Here is a 19,331-nt window from a genome sequence, read left to right as displayed (position 1 = left end):
GAAACCATGCTGTGCAATTTGCTCATTTCACACACACAAAAAGGAAAGTAAGGTCCCCAGAGGGAAACAGTTTGCACAGGCACATAACAAGACACTGACAGGACCATCATGGTAACCTTGCCTATTCTAGGACCAGATTCTTTCTTTGCACCCTCTATACCATAGTATCTCTACAAGCACAATCTTATAGTGTGGATTCTGTCTTCCCACACATGTGATTTATGGGACTCTGACTGCAAATACTGGCTCCAGACTATTCTTCCTTTCACCACCTTTTCTTAACCACACTTCTCCAAACAAAATGACCTTTCTTTGCTTCCTCAGATAAATTTCTGATGTCAGGTACTTCCAACATGCTGTCCCATATGCCTAAAAATTCTTAGCGCTTGTAACCTAGCTCACTTTTCCTGTTGTAATTCAGATCCCTTTAAAGGTATTTTCAATATTAACTCCCCACTTCTACCTAAACCATGCCTATGAGTCTCCCCATGGCCAAATTTGTTTCTCTTTAGGTTTTAATTTAGCTTTAAACTATGTCTTATTTACTTTCAGCCTCTGTCTATCTTAACTCACTACCAACCTCCTACAGATGCACATTGTCTCTGTCTTGATTAGTGGTATGTATATTGTGACCCAGTCACAGATCCACAGATGGTAGCTGGGATTATTGTCTGAAAATTGAATAAAATAAGAGAGGTTCTGTAGTTTCTTTTTCTCAGTAGCTGCAGTAGTCAAAGTAGGCATTGGCAAAGCAAGTCAGTTGCTCCGCAGAACAGTGCTTAGTGAGTAAACACAAGAAGAAAAAAGTGGTTCAGAAAACATCATTTTAAAATACCATACACTGCAAACTCAGTGTATAAGCCAATTTCCATTTCCAAGAACATCTTCTTTCTCAAAGGAGAAGGGAAGCATCAGAGATTTTAATGATCTTGGTAGGCACCCTGAGAACACAACAAAGCCATAGCTTTGTCTGATAATACAAGAGTGTGAGCCAATGGGAAGAGGTGGGCAAAGGAAGAGGGGGCATACATACTTACACCGGCTGTGGAAGCGGGCTACAATTGGGAAGCCCACTGGCATCAAAGGCACTGAGGTCACACCTGCACCAGTCATCAATCACATCTCCTTTCCCAGAACACCAGTAGGAACTCATCAGTGCATTCTTGAAGGCCTGAAAGAGAGAATGATAGAAAGGATGACAATGATAGAGACTGACAATAAGGGTGTATTGATGGTCATGATGTTACCCCACCATGAGTTTGTAGCAGCCTTCCTGCTTACACTATTGTGGCCTTATCATCCAGGTTCTCTCCTCCTGAGACATTCATTCTCCAGCATCCAGAATAACCATTGGGATATAATGCTAACAGCATGTTGGGAACTTCTCTTGACCCTGGCACTTTACCTATTAAAACAGATCCTCTTCACAAGAATCCCACCTGGTAAAAATTACTGTTATTGCTCATTTAACTCATGAAAAACTGAAACACACAAGAAAGTAATCAAAGTTCACAGGTAGTAAGTAACAGAGCTTGGATCAAATCCCTGGCTCCAATCTATGGATACATCATCTTAAACAAACCCCATCTCATCTGATTCCTGGCCCCAGAGCTTGTCCTACTAGATATACTGCATCTGACTATCTCACTGCCCAGCTTAAAAACGTGAAGCTTCCTACAGTCTTCAGGGCTAAGTTTAAAGTGCTTATTTAAGTTTCTGGCCTCCTCTCTGGACTCAAATTACACAAGACTTAGGACCTTCAGTATACATTATCACCTGCTTTCATGGAAGCACTAATAATTGCCCCCAGATAGTCAATTCCTGTCTGTTAAAGAAGGAGGTAACAAACTGTCTCTTTATTGGGCTATAAAATAAGCATTTTAAACTTTGTGGTCAGGTGGTTTCTGTTACAATACTTAATACTGCTTTTGTAGTATGCTAACAATGTCAACAATACTTTAAATGAATAGTATGTTGCAAAAAAAAAAAGGACTTCATTGGCAATGCCAGGCAGTGGGGTAGATTGGGTCTGATGGGCTTACTTTTTTTCTGTTGTTTTTTTTTTTATTTTGAGACAGGGTTTCTCTGTGTAACAGCTCTAGCTGTCCTGGAACTCACTCTGTAGACCAGGGTGGTCTCAAATTCAGAGCCTCTGCCTCTGCTCTCTGCCTCTCTGCTCTCTCTGCTCTCTCTGCCTCTCTCTGCCTCTCTCTGCCTCTCTCTGCTCTCTCTGCCTCTCTCTCTCTGCCTCTCTGCCTCTCTCTCTGCCTCTCTCTCTGCCTCTCTCTGCCTTTCTGCCTCTCTCTGCCTCTCTGCCTCTCTGCCTCTCTGCCTCTCTGCCTCTCTGCCTCTCTGCCTCTCTGCCTCTGCCTCTGCCTCCCAAGTGCTGGGACTAAAACCATACAAGTCTAATGTTTCTCATTGACTTTTTAAAAATACTCTTTCAAGCCTGAATTTCTCCATTTTCATTGAAATCCAACTCAATATGTTTGGTCTTAAATAAGACTTTCCCTTAAACCTAAGACTGATCATGCTTTTTTGGACACCTAACACTAGGTCACTCCTACTACCTCATCTCTGATCTGTCCTGCCCAATAAATTCTAATCTTAATTGCTAACAGGTCCAAAAAATAGACTGTCTTCCCAAAAAGTAGACTATGGGAAAAAAAGTGCCCAATTAAGAAAATGACTGTTATTGTAGAGGGCAAAGACTTCCCTTTTGTGGAATGCTGCTCTACATTCTTCGTGTAAATGCAGGCAAGAACACTCCCAGGAGTGTTCTCAGAGGATCTACTGTGATTCAGTTAGTATTTAGTGAACAAATGAACAGTCACTTAAAAATTAATAATTAATATCAGGTGGAAAAGGGTACTCAGAAGGAGTTTCCTGCACCCAATGGATGGCAGGTTGAAGTTGATTCTGTATTGTCTTCCTCTCTTTTAGGTTTGTTTTGGCATGGAATATACTGGCAACATGGGTCTGGTGCTTGGGAAAATGCCCTGGTTAAGTCACTTCCTTTGCACTGACATTTCAAAGCTTTGGGAATTGACAATGTGGGATCCAGCTCTTTAAAATTTAAGGATTTCAAAAAAAATGATCTTTTGCTCCATTTCTAGTATGTGCTGGGCCAGCCATGAGTGCTTTCTCTCCTTTTATGTTACTTTGTCTATGCTTTACATGTGACCTTTGCATATTATCTATCACCAAGCATACCTGATTACTCTGATGTCACCTTTTAAAATATTCTGCATAACTCGAAATATTCAGGAACAGAACACTCGAATATAGCAGGTATGGATTCTCCATCCTTAGCTCCTCAGAGGCACTTAGATCTAGGTCAGTGGTCCTCAAACTTCCTAATGCGGCAATCCTTTATACAGTTCCTCATGACGTGGTGACCTCCAAACCATAAAATTATTTTTGTTGTTGCTTTATAATTTTAATTTTGCTATGATTACATATCATAATGAAAATATTTTTGAAGATAGAAGTTTGTAAAAAAAAAAGGGGGGGGGGTCATGACCCATGGGTTGAGAACCACTGATGTAGAAGGAGAAGGTGTGTATCAAGAAGGTTGTATGTAAGTGTCCACCCTACTTTTCCTAGAGGCACAAGCAGGAAACCTCGGATGAGTCTTTCCTGGTTCTCTTATCAATATCTTCTGCTAGACATGAGCTCATTAACCAATCAATTTCTTCTGAGCCAAGTGCTTATCCAAGGACATGAAAAAGAACTATAATAAAAGCTCAGGTTCATGAAGTGCCCAACTGCACAGTCCAAAGTACTTTAAGCCCAAGATCCTGGGCAAAAACAGCAATGCTGGAGAAACTGCCATTACATATTTCAAGTTATATTGCAGAGTGATAGTAATAAAAATAATAGGTTCTAGCCGGGCAGTGGTGGTGCATGCCTTTAATCCCAGCACTCGGGAGACAGAGGCAGGCGAATCTCTGTGAGTCCAAGGCCAGCCTGGTCTCCAGAGCGAGTGCCAGGATAGGCTCCAAAGCTACACAGAGAAACCCTGTCTCTAAAAACAAAAGAAGTGCCCAATTAAGAAAATGACTGTTATTGTAGAGGGCAAAGACTTCCCTTTTGTGGGAAGCTGCTCTACATTCTTCGTGTAAATGCAGGCAAGAATCTTGAAATTCAAAGGCAAATGGATGGAACTAGAAGAAACCATCCTGAGTGAGGTAACCCAGTCACAAAAAGACAAACATGGTATGTACTCACTCATATATAGATTTTAGACATAGAGCCAAGGATTACCAGCCTACAATTCACACTGCCAGAGAAATCAGGAAACAAGGAGGATCCTAAGAGAGACATATATGCACCCCTGAAGAAGAGGAAAGGGACAAGATTTCCTGAGCACATTGGGAGCATGAGGGGAGGGGAGAGAGAGCTAGGAGAATGAGAAGGGGAGAAGAAAGGGGGAGAGGAGGACCTGAGTTGGGGGAAGAATAGAGGAGAGCAAGAAAAGAGATACCTTAATAGAGGGAGCCATTAAAGGTTTAAAGAGAAATCAGGCACTAGGAAAATGTCCAGAGATCTACAAGGACAACATCAACTAACAATCCAAGCAACAGTGGAGAGGCTACCTTAAATTCCCTTTCCAATAATGAGATTGATGACCATCTTATATGCTATCCCAGAGCCTTCATCCAGTAGCTGATAGAAGCAGAAGCAGACACCCACAGCTAAGCACTGAATTGCACTCCTGGAATCCAATTGGAGAGAGGGAGGAGTGATGAGCAAAGGGATCAAGACCAGGCTGGAGAAACCCACAGAAACAGCTGACCTGAACAAAGGGGGAGCTCATGGACTCCAGACTGATAGCTGGGAAAACAGCACAGGACTGATCCAGACCCCCTGACTGTAGGTGTCAGTGAGGAGGCCTGGGCAATCTATGGGGCCTCTGGTAGTAAAACAGTTTTATCCCTAGCATAAGAATGTACTTTCAGGGCCCATTCCACATAGATGGATACTCTCTCAGCCTAGACACACGGGGGAGGGCATAGGTCCTGCTCCACATGATATGACAGATTTTGAAGATTCCCCCAAGGAAGGCCTCACCCTCCCTTGGGAGTAGAAAGAGGATGGGATAGGGGATTAGTGGGGGTCAGGGGAAGAGGGGAAGGAGAAGAAACTGGGATTGACATGTAAAACGAGCTTGTTTCTAATTTAAATAAAAAATAGGAAAAAGGAGAAAATTTAAAAAAGGATTTATCATCTCTAGCAATTAGGAAAATACAAATGAAAAGAATTCCAAGATTTTATTGTATCCCAGCCTTAAAAATAAAGGTCAAAAAAACAGCTGCAGAGGATGAGGGGAAAGGTACCTTCGATCACACTGTCGGTGGGATTATAAATTGGTCCAGCTACCCTGGAAATCGGTGGGGAAACACTCAAAGGCTAAAAACAAGTCTACCATTTGACACAGCTCTACCACTCCTTGGCATATGCCCACAGGGTTTGACATCCTACACCACGGATACTTACTCAGCCCTGTTCACTGCCATTCTATTAACAATATCTAAGAAATGGAAACAAACTGAAAGTCATTCAAGTGATGGACTGATAACCAAACTGTGGTACATGAATACAATGGAGTACTATTCAGCAATAAAGAAAAATGAAATCATGAAATTTGAATGTAAATATATAGAAGTAAAAAAGATCATATCAAGTGAGGTAATGCAGATATGTTTTCTTTCATCTGGTGATCTTAGCCCCAAGTTTTCAGATGTGCATATACAACTAGAAAAGCAAAAATGGGTTTACTGTTAGGGGGTGCCATAGGGGGAGTAACAGGGTGGAAGTAACTGAAGCGGGAAATTGGGAAAATGTGTGAGAGGACTTAATAAGGGAGCAGAGAAAAAATACATAAGTAGAAGGAAGGCAAAACAACAGAAGGGTGTCTGAAAAGGTCATAACAAATCACTCTCTAATTAAAATTATATAATACATATGTCTGTATATTCATATGCATTTATCGTATAAATGGAATCTTCTCATCTCTGCTAACAATGCTCTCCTGTGAGAGGAGCATAGACTATTAAACTAAGGCATGAGAACACCCCTTTTGAGTTGCTGGACAGAATCATACAGGAGACTCCCAAAACATTGTAGGCTATTGCTGCTCTCCTTAATTGCCTCTTAGATGTGAAATAAAGAAGTCCCTATTGCTAAAGAAGTCCCAAACCACACAGTTTGGACACCGGACCCAGAGGGCCTAAACTGGATCTTGCCTGAAAGACTCCTCTCTGAGAACTAGGTCTCCTGATACCAGAAGGCACATGAAGCTTCCATTGGAGGAAAGCAATCAATAGTCCTACCCAGTTATGCTATCTATGAATCACATCAATGTGCAGCATGACACATAACTATACAAGTGCAATAGTGGCATACATACCTTGGTGGTAACTCAACCTCCCTAATTGACCTTAAGGTCAGCTCAACAAGAGGGAGACTGCCTGGTCCTGGAAACCTAGCCAGTTACCTGGGGCTAGTGAAGTTATGCTTGGAGGAAAACCATTAACTACCATTTTACTAAACTAGTATAATTTATAACTACATCTTGCTTATTTATCCTTATATCCTCAGATAAGTGTAGTTCTCACCTCTCATCAGAAGAACTTCTTTTTGCAACAGAGATTATTGCAGAAAACCACAATCCATCAAAATGCAGAGATCAAAACACCATTTGGTGCCCAGTCTCAACTGATATATCTGTAGCACAGTTCCTACCCCTGAGGTTCAGGGATCGCTGAATAAAAGTGGGTTGAATGAATTTGACAGCAAGAGGAATAGGAAGTTTGTTGTGAGATTGTGTCTCCTAGAAGCATCAGAGAGGCTACACCAATGAAGTCTCATCAATATGGCTGTCTATACAAGACCTGAACAATGTTAATAAGTGACACCAGTGAACATGTTAATAAGGACAGGGGAAAGCTTACAGGCTCTCAAGCCTAGACAAAGAACTACTGGCAAGTAGGGAATGCCAAGAGAGAAACAAATAGTCTTCCCTAAGGAAGAACCTCCCCAAATTGATTATCTAATACCAAGTGGTTAGCCCTCATATACATATGTAACATAAGATATATATGTATATATACATATATATATATATACATATATATATATATGTAACATAATATAGACCCATAAGGTTGTATGTCTGTATTCCAATGTATGTGTGTGTGTGTGTGTGTGTGTGTGTGTCTGTGTGTGTGTGTGTGTGTAAAACAACAATTTTAAAAAAAGAAGGCCATGAATTAGAGAAAGAGAGACTTAGTGAAGTACATGAGAGGAAATGGAGGGAGGAAAAAAGGGAGAAATAATGTAATTATATTGTAATTTCAAAAAATAAAAGTATTTAAAAATGTAATCTCTATAATGGCTCTGAAAGCTATATAATACAACCTGTATTTACAGATGAAAAGACTAGGACTCTAGGAATGAAGCAATTTTTCCAAGACCACACAGTAAGAAAATGATACAAGCACAATGCAAGTCTATACTTCCATCACTTACAAAAGTACAGGTCTTTCTGTTTCAAACACGAAGATCAGTTACATTAACTTCCAGATTCAGTAAATTAAAACAGAATATGCTTAGTTAAATTTAATCTTCAGACATTTACTTTAATGTAAGTATATTTGCTGTAAAGTACTTGGATCAGAATTGACTCCAGAGTATGAGTATTGTTCCTACTATGTTGGGAGCCAATGTGCCTTCTAATAGCAAGAGGTACGTTCATAAATACAGGAACCAGATAGGAAAGGGTGAGTTTATACTGACTATTAGACCTGTTCCTCTTCAGTGTAACCAGTGCTAACCGCTCATATATAAAGATTCTGAAACATCTCCAGCCAGAGATAAAAGCTTAATTACACAGTACTGAAATCTAGGACCATGGGGGCAATTGATACAGATGGTAAGACTGTGTTGGAGTCCAGCACAGAAACAGAACATCCAGTTTAATATGTATGTGAGCCTCTCTCTCTCTCTCTCTCTCTCTCTCTCTCTCTCTCTCTCTCTCTCTCTCTCTCTGTGTGTGTGTCTGTCTCTCTCTCTCTCTCTCTCTCTCTCTCTCTCTCTCTCTCTCCTTACCTCTTCTCCCCCCCTCTGTGTGCACATGTGTGTGTGTGTGTACATGTGAATGCATGTGTTGTTTCTGTCATCAATAGGAAACTGAGCTTGTGGAAAACAAAAGAGGAAATCTCCCTGGCTGGACTTGGTGAGTTTCACCATCTAGGCAGTTGTTGGGAAGAAATCCTGCCTGTGAGTCTCCACAGCCACTGGCTGCTTCCCAGAATTCTGGGGAACAGAATGGGGACTAGTGCAGTGGCCAGGCAAGCCCTGGAGAGAGCACAAACACACGCTGATAAAAGGCTGACATCAAACAGGGAGCTCTTGCAAGGCAGCAGAAGCCAGCACAGTGTCAGCGCAGGATCACTCTTCCTTACGTCTTCAGTCCTTGCAACACTCCATCCACAGTCCAACTAGATCCCAGGGGAAGGGAATCATAGAATGTTCCAGCTTCACAGGACTTGGTCTGTAAGTCATCTAATCTAATCCATTTACAGATGCAGATACAGTGACCCAGAAAGCCTAGGTGGTGACCCCAAGGTGACAGATATTCTCAATTATAAAATCTTTCTCTTCCTTCAATTAATTTCCAAATTACCCCTGCAATGGGTTTTCTATCCCCACATACAAAAGAGCATGAAGAAGAGTCATGAAGAATTGAAGCCAATTGGAATCCTGTACAATTGATCATACTAGATTATTCAGAACAATAAACACAAGGAATTCGTCCAAAATCTAAATTTAGATTCTCTGCTTTGGATCATATGTTTATATTGTGTGCTTGTGGGTCTGTTCCTATACTACATGTGCACATGTGTGTGCATTTGTGTGTGTGTTTGTTTGCGTGTGTGCTGTGTGTGTGTGTGTGTGTGTGTGTGTGTGTGTGTGTGTGTGTGTGTGTGTGTGTGTGTGTTTTCTCAGAAATAAATGAAAATGAATACTGGAGGTGATCTGACTCCTGGCTTTTGAGGAGATCAACTTTAGCACGTCCATTGGTTTGCATAACAAAGAAGGTTTGCATTTCCAGAACTCATAAATGCTTCCAAGTTCAAGCTAATTAGTTAGTAAACCAAGTTGAGCAGGAGGAGAAAAGCAGCCACAGAAATGTTAAGCAATCAAAATAAACTAGGATTTATTCCTAACACTATTGTTACTTTCTTATTTGAACTTGCATAAGTGATTCCTCTTGTTAAGCCTCAATTTCTACGTGTGTAAAATGAAGGGAACAATGATACATTATTGGCAGTTGAATTAAGTTCAGTAAATATTCACTGAACTTCTTACTCCTTACCACTTGCTGGCTAAAATTTAAGAAGGGATGAACAAGACCCAGTGGCTAACTTCAAAGGACTCATGGTTTAATGGTAAAGACAACACACAAAGAATTAAAATTACTATGGTTCAAATGTTGTGAATCCATATACACAGGAGGCTGTGGGAAGAGAAAGAAAGGGGCTTTTCCAACTCTAAACTGGACAATGCCTTAGGAATCTTAAACCTAAATACACAGCCTGTGTTTCATTAAGATATTTAGTACAATGTACACAGAATGCCATTAAGCCCATGGATTAAATTGCATTTTCTGTACTTCCAATGACTGTATTTTTATGACTGCATTTTTACACTAAAAATTGGTACTGGTTGTTGACAACAAGTTAGTTACTTTTGATGGTGAACGGATTATGTAAGACTCCAGAATGAGACCCTGAAGTCCTCAGTCTATGCTTCATGCATTGTATTATCTTTACACTATTAATAAGCTTGATCCTGTGGTTGCCCAGTTCTCGCCTTATAAGGTAGGGAAAAGTTTTTGAAGGACAAAATAATCTATTATCTTCCTTCCTATCCTCTGTCTCAGTTTCACTGCCTAATGTAGCAACTAGCATGCAGTATAAGTCAATGGGTATTAGTTGAATTAATTTAAAATTGTATGTAAAATGTTGAAGGAAACCAACGAATTCATAAACAGGGAAAAAGAAAAGAAAATATGTTTGTACCCTTTTCTTCCCCAAGAGCACTTATATCATGCATGTCAATTTTGTGTCTACATCCAAAACCTAAGGGTCAATCTGATATTCTTCTCTATCTCAAAACTAAGCTCCCTTCCTTTGTCCCATGGATATCTCCCCTAGTAGGGTAGCCATGCCTCTTCTGTAGGCAGTTGTCACAAATTCTGAACTAGATTTCGAGTTACAAATTCAGATACTACTCCACATTCTCTCAGAGCCTTCTGAGTATCACTAATTCCTCTGTCTTCTTGCTTGGACCTCTTCAAATTTTTCACTACTTTCCAATGAAAGCTTCTACTAACAAATTTGAGATTCAGCATAAACTATGTCTCTTCTTTTGTACACTTCCTACTGCTCACACTCTATGATCCAGAGAATCCAATGTCTTAGGGAACTGCACTATTTCATAGCCAGAAGTATTTTCTTATTCTCTTTGGTTGTAAATGCCCATTCCCTACATATTTTCTGCTGAACTGAAGGAAGATCCCTTTGTTCAACTGAACACACTTTAGCATATTTTTCTTTCTTCTACTTTCCCTCATTCAAATTTCCTTGCAATTTGATCATCTCCTATCCTTCTCACCTACAAGATAGTGAAATCTTCTAGCCAAAGTCATAAATATGAGTAATGTATGTGTCTCCAGCACTAGGAAAATGAACTAGGCACACAAAGGGCTCCAAAATAGATATTAAATGACTTAGAATTGGAATAAGGCTCTCTGTGAAGAACTAAACTGAGGAGGGAAAACCCACTTTGAATGTGGGTGGCACCACCACATGAATTTGGGTCTCCAAACTGAAGAAAAAATGGAAGTAGATGAGATTTGCATTCACTTCTTTCTGCAGTTGTATCCTCAGTGAGGAAACAAGCTGCCTCTTGTTCCACCACTAGCCTGTCAACATGATGAACTGTGCCTCTTCAGACTGTGAACCAAAATAAAACCTTCCTGCTTTAGGCTGCTTTTGTTGAGCATTTATATCTCAATACTAAGAAAGCCAATTAATACAGAAAACTGGTACCAGAGGTTCAGTGCTGTGACAAATTTAGCATTTGATTTTTAAGTTTTTAGAGTTGGTTTGTAGTGAAAATTGGAAAGTTTTAGCCTGTTGTCTACAGAGTCCCTAAAATGCTGTAAACGAAGCTTAATGGGCCATTCTGACAGGAAGCTGGAAAACCAAATTGCTGAGAGTAATTTGGAAAATGATCTTAAGTGGTGGTGGAGTCCACATGGTGTTGGTGATATCCACCAAGGAAAGCTGCAAGCATGGAGTAGATCAGACCTAAGAGAAAGGCTATTTGTGCTGATGCCATCAAGAGACTTGAATGTTAGACATGACTTCTGCACCATAATGGACTTAAATCCTTGCCAAATATGAACCAAGTAAATACCTTCTTCTATAAACTGAGTGTGTTAGATCTTTTGTTACTTCAATGAGAAAAGTTACTAATAGTGTCTAAGTAATCTAACTAATGAAAGAACTAATTTTTGAAGCCATTTAAAAGATAATTATTTTATACAAAAGTTAGAAAGTTAGAATCTTTACTGAAGACAGTTGGAATTACTGTTTGGATAACAGTGATTGAAAATACAAAAAGAACTTCTAGTTACCTTGAAATCTACTAGAGATGTGAGGTTGGAACAGTAGCTGGCATCCTAGCTCTGTATGGAGACTAGTTTCTGAGCCCATGCTGACCACATGTTTAATTGGTTAGGATAGAAGAGGTCTAATGAACATAGGAAGGGTTAAAGAAAGCAAAAGAGTATTGTATTTTTGTTTTGTGTTTTGTTTTGTTTTTGAGACAGGGTTCCTCTGTGGCTTTGGAGGCTGTCCTGGAACTAGCTCTTGTAGACCAGGCTGGGATTAAAGGTGTGCACTACCACTGCCTGGCTCAAAGGAGTATTGTAAATGCAACACAATTAATAAAGGACTCTAGCCACACTAGAACACTGGGATAAGCCATACTTGGCCCATATGTTATTCATTCATCAACATGCCCCTCTATTGGCTGAAAAAGATTCCAGGTACACATTTCTCTAGTAGCTTTAAGTGATCTTGGATGAAATAAGCAAGGTTCAAGAGAGAAAGAAATAATTCATGCCCACGGAGTCTGACAATGAAAAGGAGATTATCTAGTAATCATGTCACTGAATCAGTGACCATGAGAACACATGTAGAGAGAGAAGTAGGTAGTGCTAGTCATCAGTCTTCTTATTCCCAAACAAAGCAAGATGATTTGTGTGAGGGCTCATCTCAAGGATTTTTTATAAAGGAGGTACGAGTAAATAACAGATCAGCAAAGGAAAATGAAAACTTTCAATTACATACAAACTTAAGTAAAGCTCTGAAGAGACTATTCATTGGCACTGATATCTTCATAGTACTATAATCATGTATACATGCAAAATGTATTTGTCAAAACTCAAAAATGTATAAAGTATGAACAATGGAATTTGGGGGATAATGATAATGTAAGGGCATACTCATAAATTATAACAAATGGACTACTTTAGTATGAAATGGTAAGAACTGAGAAGTTTATGGGAATATATAGGTAGGGAATATACAGATATTACCTGTACTGTCTGTCAGTTTTACCAGGAACCTACAAAACGTTCAATTTGACATCCCACTAGGTAGCACCTACCCTACATACTTTTGAAAATTTGACCAAGAAAGAAATGGGGAAAAGGAGGCAGACACATACTGAGTCTCTCCGTATTCAGAGCCTGGCATTACATCTGCCTATTACCTTCTATGAGCCAACCCCCCCCAACCAACAATTTGTGGCTATGACAGTACTTACTGTCTCTAGTAAAGTATGAGAACACCACAGTTAATCACCTAGATTAAATCCAAAAGCACAAAAGTCTGATTTCAATTTTGACCTGCATGCTGATTATTTTTTGTCAGCATCACACAAACTAGAGTTATCTGGTAAGAAGCCATTACAATTGATGAATTGCTTGTATCTTATTTGGGGCTATGGGCAAGTCTGGAGAATTTTCCAGATTAATGAATAATGAGGGAGGGCCCAACACTTTGTAGAGGGTACCCTCTGGGCAGGTGATCTTTGGCTATATAAAAAGTAGACTGACCAAGCCATAGAGACCAAATCAGGAAGCAGCATTCCCCCATGGTTCCTAATTGAGTATCCATCCTAACTTCCTTCAATGATGGCCTTCCATCCAGATTTGTAACTCAAAGAAACTCTTATCTCCCCAAATTGCTTTTGGTTATGATGTTTACCACAGCAACAGAAAGCAAACTAGGAGAAGCTCAAAGCCCCACAGTTTACACCCTGACTTCCTCTAATCATCTATTTCTAGTCACAAATCCCTCTTCTCTGTGATAAAATACCAATTTGTAAGGACTCATCTCCAATATGAGAAATCATGAAACTCGATCTATGGCTCTATAAATCATGAGAACAATACCCAATGTCTCCTGTCAGGATACAGTACTTTTGATGTTATTCTTCCTTAAATGATCAGAGCCCAACAGAATAGCTCCTTCATCTAGGTGACAGGAGGAAGGCATTTAGAACCACCTGAAACTGTCTTGCCATGGTAATTGTGGCCAATGAAAAAATATTACAACACAAACACACACACACACACACACACACACACACACACACACACACACACACACACATTTGAGGCTGAACACAAAGCCTTCCTCCACCCAAGAGGTGCACAATTAAAAAAATGCCTATCCCAATTCTGTAAGTTACTGTCCACGCATATGTGAGTATTTGGTCTTTGATTATCTTTCCTATACAATGACAGGGTTTGGATATTTTTATTTCTGAAGGCCTGATCTTCTGGTGTCACAGTGAGTACACGGCACTCCAGCTTATGTGTCTATAGAACCTAGCATGACCCTGGCCATTCAATTAATATAAGCCATTTGGATTCAATTGGATTGGCCTTTATTTCTTCCTCCAGAATCCTTCCTGCCACTAAATGCTATTTAGTATTTTATGCTCCAATCACACTTTATCACCCCTTCTTGCCCTAATATATCATTTCTTCTCTTTGATACACTTTGTTTTTTCAAAATAATAATTTCCTCTCAATATTTCTTCAGCTCACCACTAGGATCAATCCGCAATCAATTTGCGGCAGACTCTTTCCTTTGTAATAGATCTTCTCCTAACTCTTCCTATAACAAACTATTCTTTACTGAATTATACTTTATTATCTATTTAATTGATAATATGTCTTTCCCAATATACCTGCACATGTTGACTTAGTGGACCCTGTCTATTTGGTCTACTATTTAACCTCTTGTGACTACTCAATAATAATTGATTAATCAATTGGTTCATGATAGTTAGCTAATATCAGGAATCATGGCCCTATCATATTTCTCCCTTAACATTTTTCTTCCTATCGGTGCACATTAATTATTCATAATGATGTGTTTATTATGACATTTTCACAGGTGTAATCTTTTAGAATATTCACCCCCATTACCCTCTCTTTATTCCTTCTGATCCCTACTGACTTTCCAAATAGTCTTTTTCTATCTTCTATATTGTGACATTACTAATTTTGTGTGATCCATTACATTGGAGTTTCCTTGAAAGTCATGGGTGAGAGGTTATATATAAGATGGGAACCGTATCAGTGTTTATAGCATGGAAGAAAATGTCCCTCCCTTTCCTAGAGACCATTAACTTTCTATAGAGGCTCAGAGATGTGGGGTAAAATCCCCTGTTCTTTAGTTACCATTATATGTCTATAAGTTTCTAGTAGTTCCCATGTCTGCTGCACCATTGCAGGATATTGACAGGTCTTATGTTGTGTAAGTCATGTAACGATAATCATAACTGACATCAGATAAAGAATTCTCCAAAGACAATGCTTCATCCTGCTCCTTTATCAGGCTCATAGATTCTCTATGTCACCATTTCCCCAACATTCTTTGAGTCTTGGGTCTAGGGAGAGTTAAAAATAATACCATTCAGGATTGAGTATTTAACAGTTCCTTATTTTCAGACTTTGATCAGTATGTGTTCTCCAGTTATTGCTGCTGACTGTAAAAAGTCTCCCATACATTACACCTTAACTCTGCCCAGCCTCAGGATAATTATGTCCTCTTAATCTTAGTCATATTCCTACTTGATACTGCCTTCAGCCCTGAAAAAAGGCCAGGAGTTAAAAGAATCAAACCCTTTCACTTGGAAACTTGACACATCCTCCAAGAAATTGGAAGGCTCTTTTAAATTTTGTGTAAAGTACCCCAAGTTATAGCAGGAACAAATGAACTCTTTTGTGTCTGAAAGAGTTATATAAATTATGTCATCTACAAAAGTTGGATTAGTTGTTGTTTGGGTGTTCGAGTTTATTGTTTTCAAGTTGGGAGTTAAGCTCCCAACTTCTTGTACACAAGGCAAGTGTTCTATCACTGAGTCACTGAGCTATCTATCTCCCCAGTCATTTCTTCATATGTTTATGAGGGGGGTTCTTACCAGGTAGCCAAAACTGGCCTTGAACTCACAATTGTCCTGCTATAGCCTGTGAAATACCAAGATGTCAGGAATATGCCACCAATCTGGTCATATGGACTGGGTTATAACAAAAACAATAAAAGTTGTTTTCTTACTCCAAATAATTCTTATACAGTCACCCTTGCAGCTTGTATCATTAATGACCAAAAGAAGCTGCTGCAATTTAGACTTCTAACCTGACCTCAGACCCACTGACAGTCCTAGAAGAAGGATTCCAAGGGCTCCAGACCCTGCACTTTCATAAAGTGCCTGGGGATGCTCATGAATGATGAAATTCAAGAATGTTTATCTTTTTAATCATTAGCTTTGGATATATGTTGGCAGTTCATAGTCTATCAACTTGGATTTGGTCACTTCTCTTTGAAATTTTAAAAACTAGTTATCACATAAAAGTTGAAACTTTGCTGGTAAAACTTGAACTAAATAAACCTACTGTTTTAACCAAGGCTAAATTGGACTAAATTTGGTTAATACATACTAGAGCAGTCCAAATATTTCTTATGCATTTAGATTCATGTATTCTTTGAGTTTTGCTTGGTGGTTTCTTTTCTTTTCCTATTCAAAAAGATAGGGTTTTTCTCTGTGTAACTGTGTACTGACTGTTTTGGAACTTGCTTTGTAGACCAGGCAGGCCTCAGACTCACAGAGATCCACCTGCCTCTGTTTCCCCAGAGCTGGGATTAAAAGTGTGCATATCTGGGTGTTTTAAATTGTATTAGATGCACAAGTGGTTTGGAGAAGCTGAGCTTACAAGGTAAGATAGACTAAGGATGAGAACAAGCTTAAATTATTAGGGAAACAGTCAATAGACACCAAGATAACTGCTGAATTAAAACATGGATTATTGTGGCTCATCCAGGTTCCATTTTTTAATTATACAAAATAACTAAAATATTGTAATAACAACTTGTATGTTTAGAAAGTTTCAACTGCTTGCTATGTTGTGTTATTAAAAAGTACTTAGACTGAGACAAGTATAAATATTCTGCTTCTTGACAGTACCCTTCACAAAATGATAACAAAGAATAACACTATTCTGCTATCCCACTACCTGCTGTGGAATAACCCACTTGTACACTATAAAGATTTGTCACTTACATTGTTTAATGAAATGCTGATTGGCCAGTAACCAGGCAGGTAATATAGGCTGAGTGACCAAACTAAGGATGAGGGGAAGGAGAAGGGCAGAATCAGGAATAGCCAGCAGGAGATGAACATGCCTTGCTAATAAAGGTACCACCTTGTGGCAAATCATAAATGAAGAATATGGGTTAAATTAAGTGTAAGTCAGTTAGTAATAAACTTGAGCTATTGGCCAAGAATTTATAAATAATATGAAGCCTCTGTGTTAGTTATTTGGGACTGGGCAGTCAAGACAGGCAATTTCCCTCTACAACTACCCTGGTCTCTTCCCACATACCAGCTACACCTAACCACTAGTCATGAACTTGGAAAATGGCATACTTTTAGGTTACTTTGTCATCCCATATGACATTACAATTTTCCTTTCATTCATTCTACTTTTGGTCAAGTCAAACTTGTCCTTTAAGACTCATGACACCTGGAAATTTCTCTGAAAATCATTCTCTTACTTTTCAGAACTAAAAGCCTCTACTGTACATTGCATCATACATCTGTTATATTTACCATTCTAGTGAATTATTTGTCTTCCCTCTCTACTGGGTTTGAATTCTTTATTTTTTATCAAGAAATATTTAAATGTTCAGTGTATGAACAAGTACACTGAAGGGGTATGTGGCAAATTCTGAGGGCTAGAAGCTCCTTGCATGGCTAAGCTTTGTGATCCTCAGTAGTAGTACTCTGTCGTCAGTGCCAACAGCTTGCGCTGACATTATTCTAAACTATCTCCAGACCATTTGTCCTTCCTGTCGCTGAGCTGATAGCAATTGTGAAAGTGATGAATAGCAGACCAATTATGAACAATAGGAAACATCAGTTATAACTCCAGGGAGAAGACATAGCCATATCAGTAGCCTCATCCATCTAGCTATGAGTCATGTTCCCAAGGCATCTTGCCCCGTGACCTTGAACTGCCAAAGGATTCTTAGTTTTGGACAGATCTGAGCTCCTACTCTCAAAGTGTCTTCTACAAGGCGTTGTTCCTGGCCCACTCAGTCCTGGAAATGGAACATGGGATGGAACACATATATTTTTCCTAAGGGAAGCCACTAACCAATGATCTGAGCCCCACCCAACAGACAATACCCGTCTTCTACAGCTTTCTATCCTCTGACAGATAGTAACATCTCTCCCTTGTGGTAAGAACATCTGGGGATGAGAGGCGGATGGAAAGGGTTCAAGGGGATGATTTGTCTAATACTGTAGAGTTTACGTGGCTGAATGTTAGCTGTAGTCAATGGCAATTTTTTCTTCTGTGGCCACTGGTGACCTCATTTTCCAGTACTCTTAGATGATCCTGCAGGAAGTATTCAAGAGAGGAAGCTTCATTTGTTGGTGTATGTTTCATAGTTGAGACTATAAGTGGGGGAGAAGGTAGAAAGAGAAAATTCAGAGCACAGGAAGAGATATGCATAATCTAGATCAGTGGGTCTCAATCTGTGGGTTGTGATCCATTTGGGTGCAAATGACCCTTTCGTGGGAGTTACATATCAAATATCCTGAATATCAGATATTTACATTACAATTGATAACAGTAGCAAAATTACAGTTGTGAAGTAGAAATGGAAATAATTTTATGGTTGGGGGGTCACCACAACATGAGGAACTATATTAAAGGATTGAAGAATTAGGAAGGTCTAGACCTGAAATACACCTGCAACTTTGGCATATTTGGCAAGGAAGGTATGCCAATTTGAGGGAAAGTTATGAATAGAGAAACTCTTTTTATTGTTATTTCTTGGGCAATACTTGGGCTTAAAACTAGGGCATCATGTAAAGGAGGCAATTGCTCTACCATGCTCTCTCCGCCTGGACACATGGGGGAGGGCCTAGGCCTGGCCCAGGATGATGTGGAATTTGCATAGCCCCCATGGAGGGCCCTACCCTCTATGGGGAGCGGAGGGGGGAGGGGGCTGGTAGCGGGCTGTGGGGAGGGGGAAGAGGGAGAAAGGATTGACATGTGAAATTATAATTTTGTAAAAATTAAATAAAAAAAGAAATTTAAAAAACAAACATATTTCAATCAAGACAATTTGAAAAGTCCATGTCACTTAACCCAGAATGAATAAAATGTTATACATGTTTGGTGAACAAAAAGAATATAGAAGTTGAGAGTAGAGTTATTGGAACAAGACTCTTGGTTCAAATACTGACACAAGTAACTTCATCTCCTTGCACATTGAAGTACTTTGCTTTCAGACATTAAAATGTGTATATTAATCTCTAACTCTGTAAGAATCACTGTGTCATTAATACAATGCCTTAAAATAATGCCAGACCTATACACTTTTCTTCACATAGACATATACTTGATAATTTAATAACTACTGCCTAAGTCTTGAATAGGAACAGTCTATAGATCAAAGTATGTTCGTGAATAGAGCAATAAAAGCAGCTAGGCACAGTTATTCACAGATATAAGCAATTCTAGACACATCTTTATTCACCTAGAATTATCTTAGTATTTTGATCTTTTAATCCTATCTATTTTCTATTGGAAAATGTCAATTGAAACAACTTCTAGAATACTACCCTTGCCTTTAGGAAAGAATGAGGTTCTTGTGTCTATGAGC

The 19,331-nt window shown here is 39.3% G+C and overlaps 1 protein-coding gene across 1 annotated transcript in view; it reads right to left on the bottom strand.

The window, feature by feature from the left end:
* Positions 1–19,331, bottom strand: part of LOC100750695 (astrotactin-2) — a 933,092-nt gene that overhangs the window by 155,281 nt on the left and 758,480 nt on the right. Inside the window, 1 exon segment of the mRNA XM_027400261.2 lies at positions 1,038–1,171. Coding sequence (XP_027256062.2) covers positions 1,038–1,171 — 134 coding nt within the window.

Source organism: Cricetulus griseus, chromosome 2 (assembly GCF_003668045.3).
Source record: "Cricetulus griseus strain 17A/GY chromosome 2, alternate assembly CriGri-PICRH-1.0, whole genome shotgun sequence".
Taxonomy (NCBI): Eukaryota; Metazoa; Chordata; class Mammalia; order Rodentia; family Cricetidae; genus Cricetulus; species Cricetulus griseus.
Note: the sequence above shows the minus strand (reverse complement) of the source record. Positions and strands in the feature narration are given on the sequence as shown.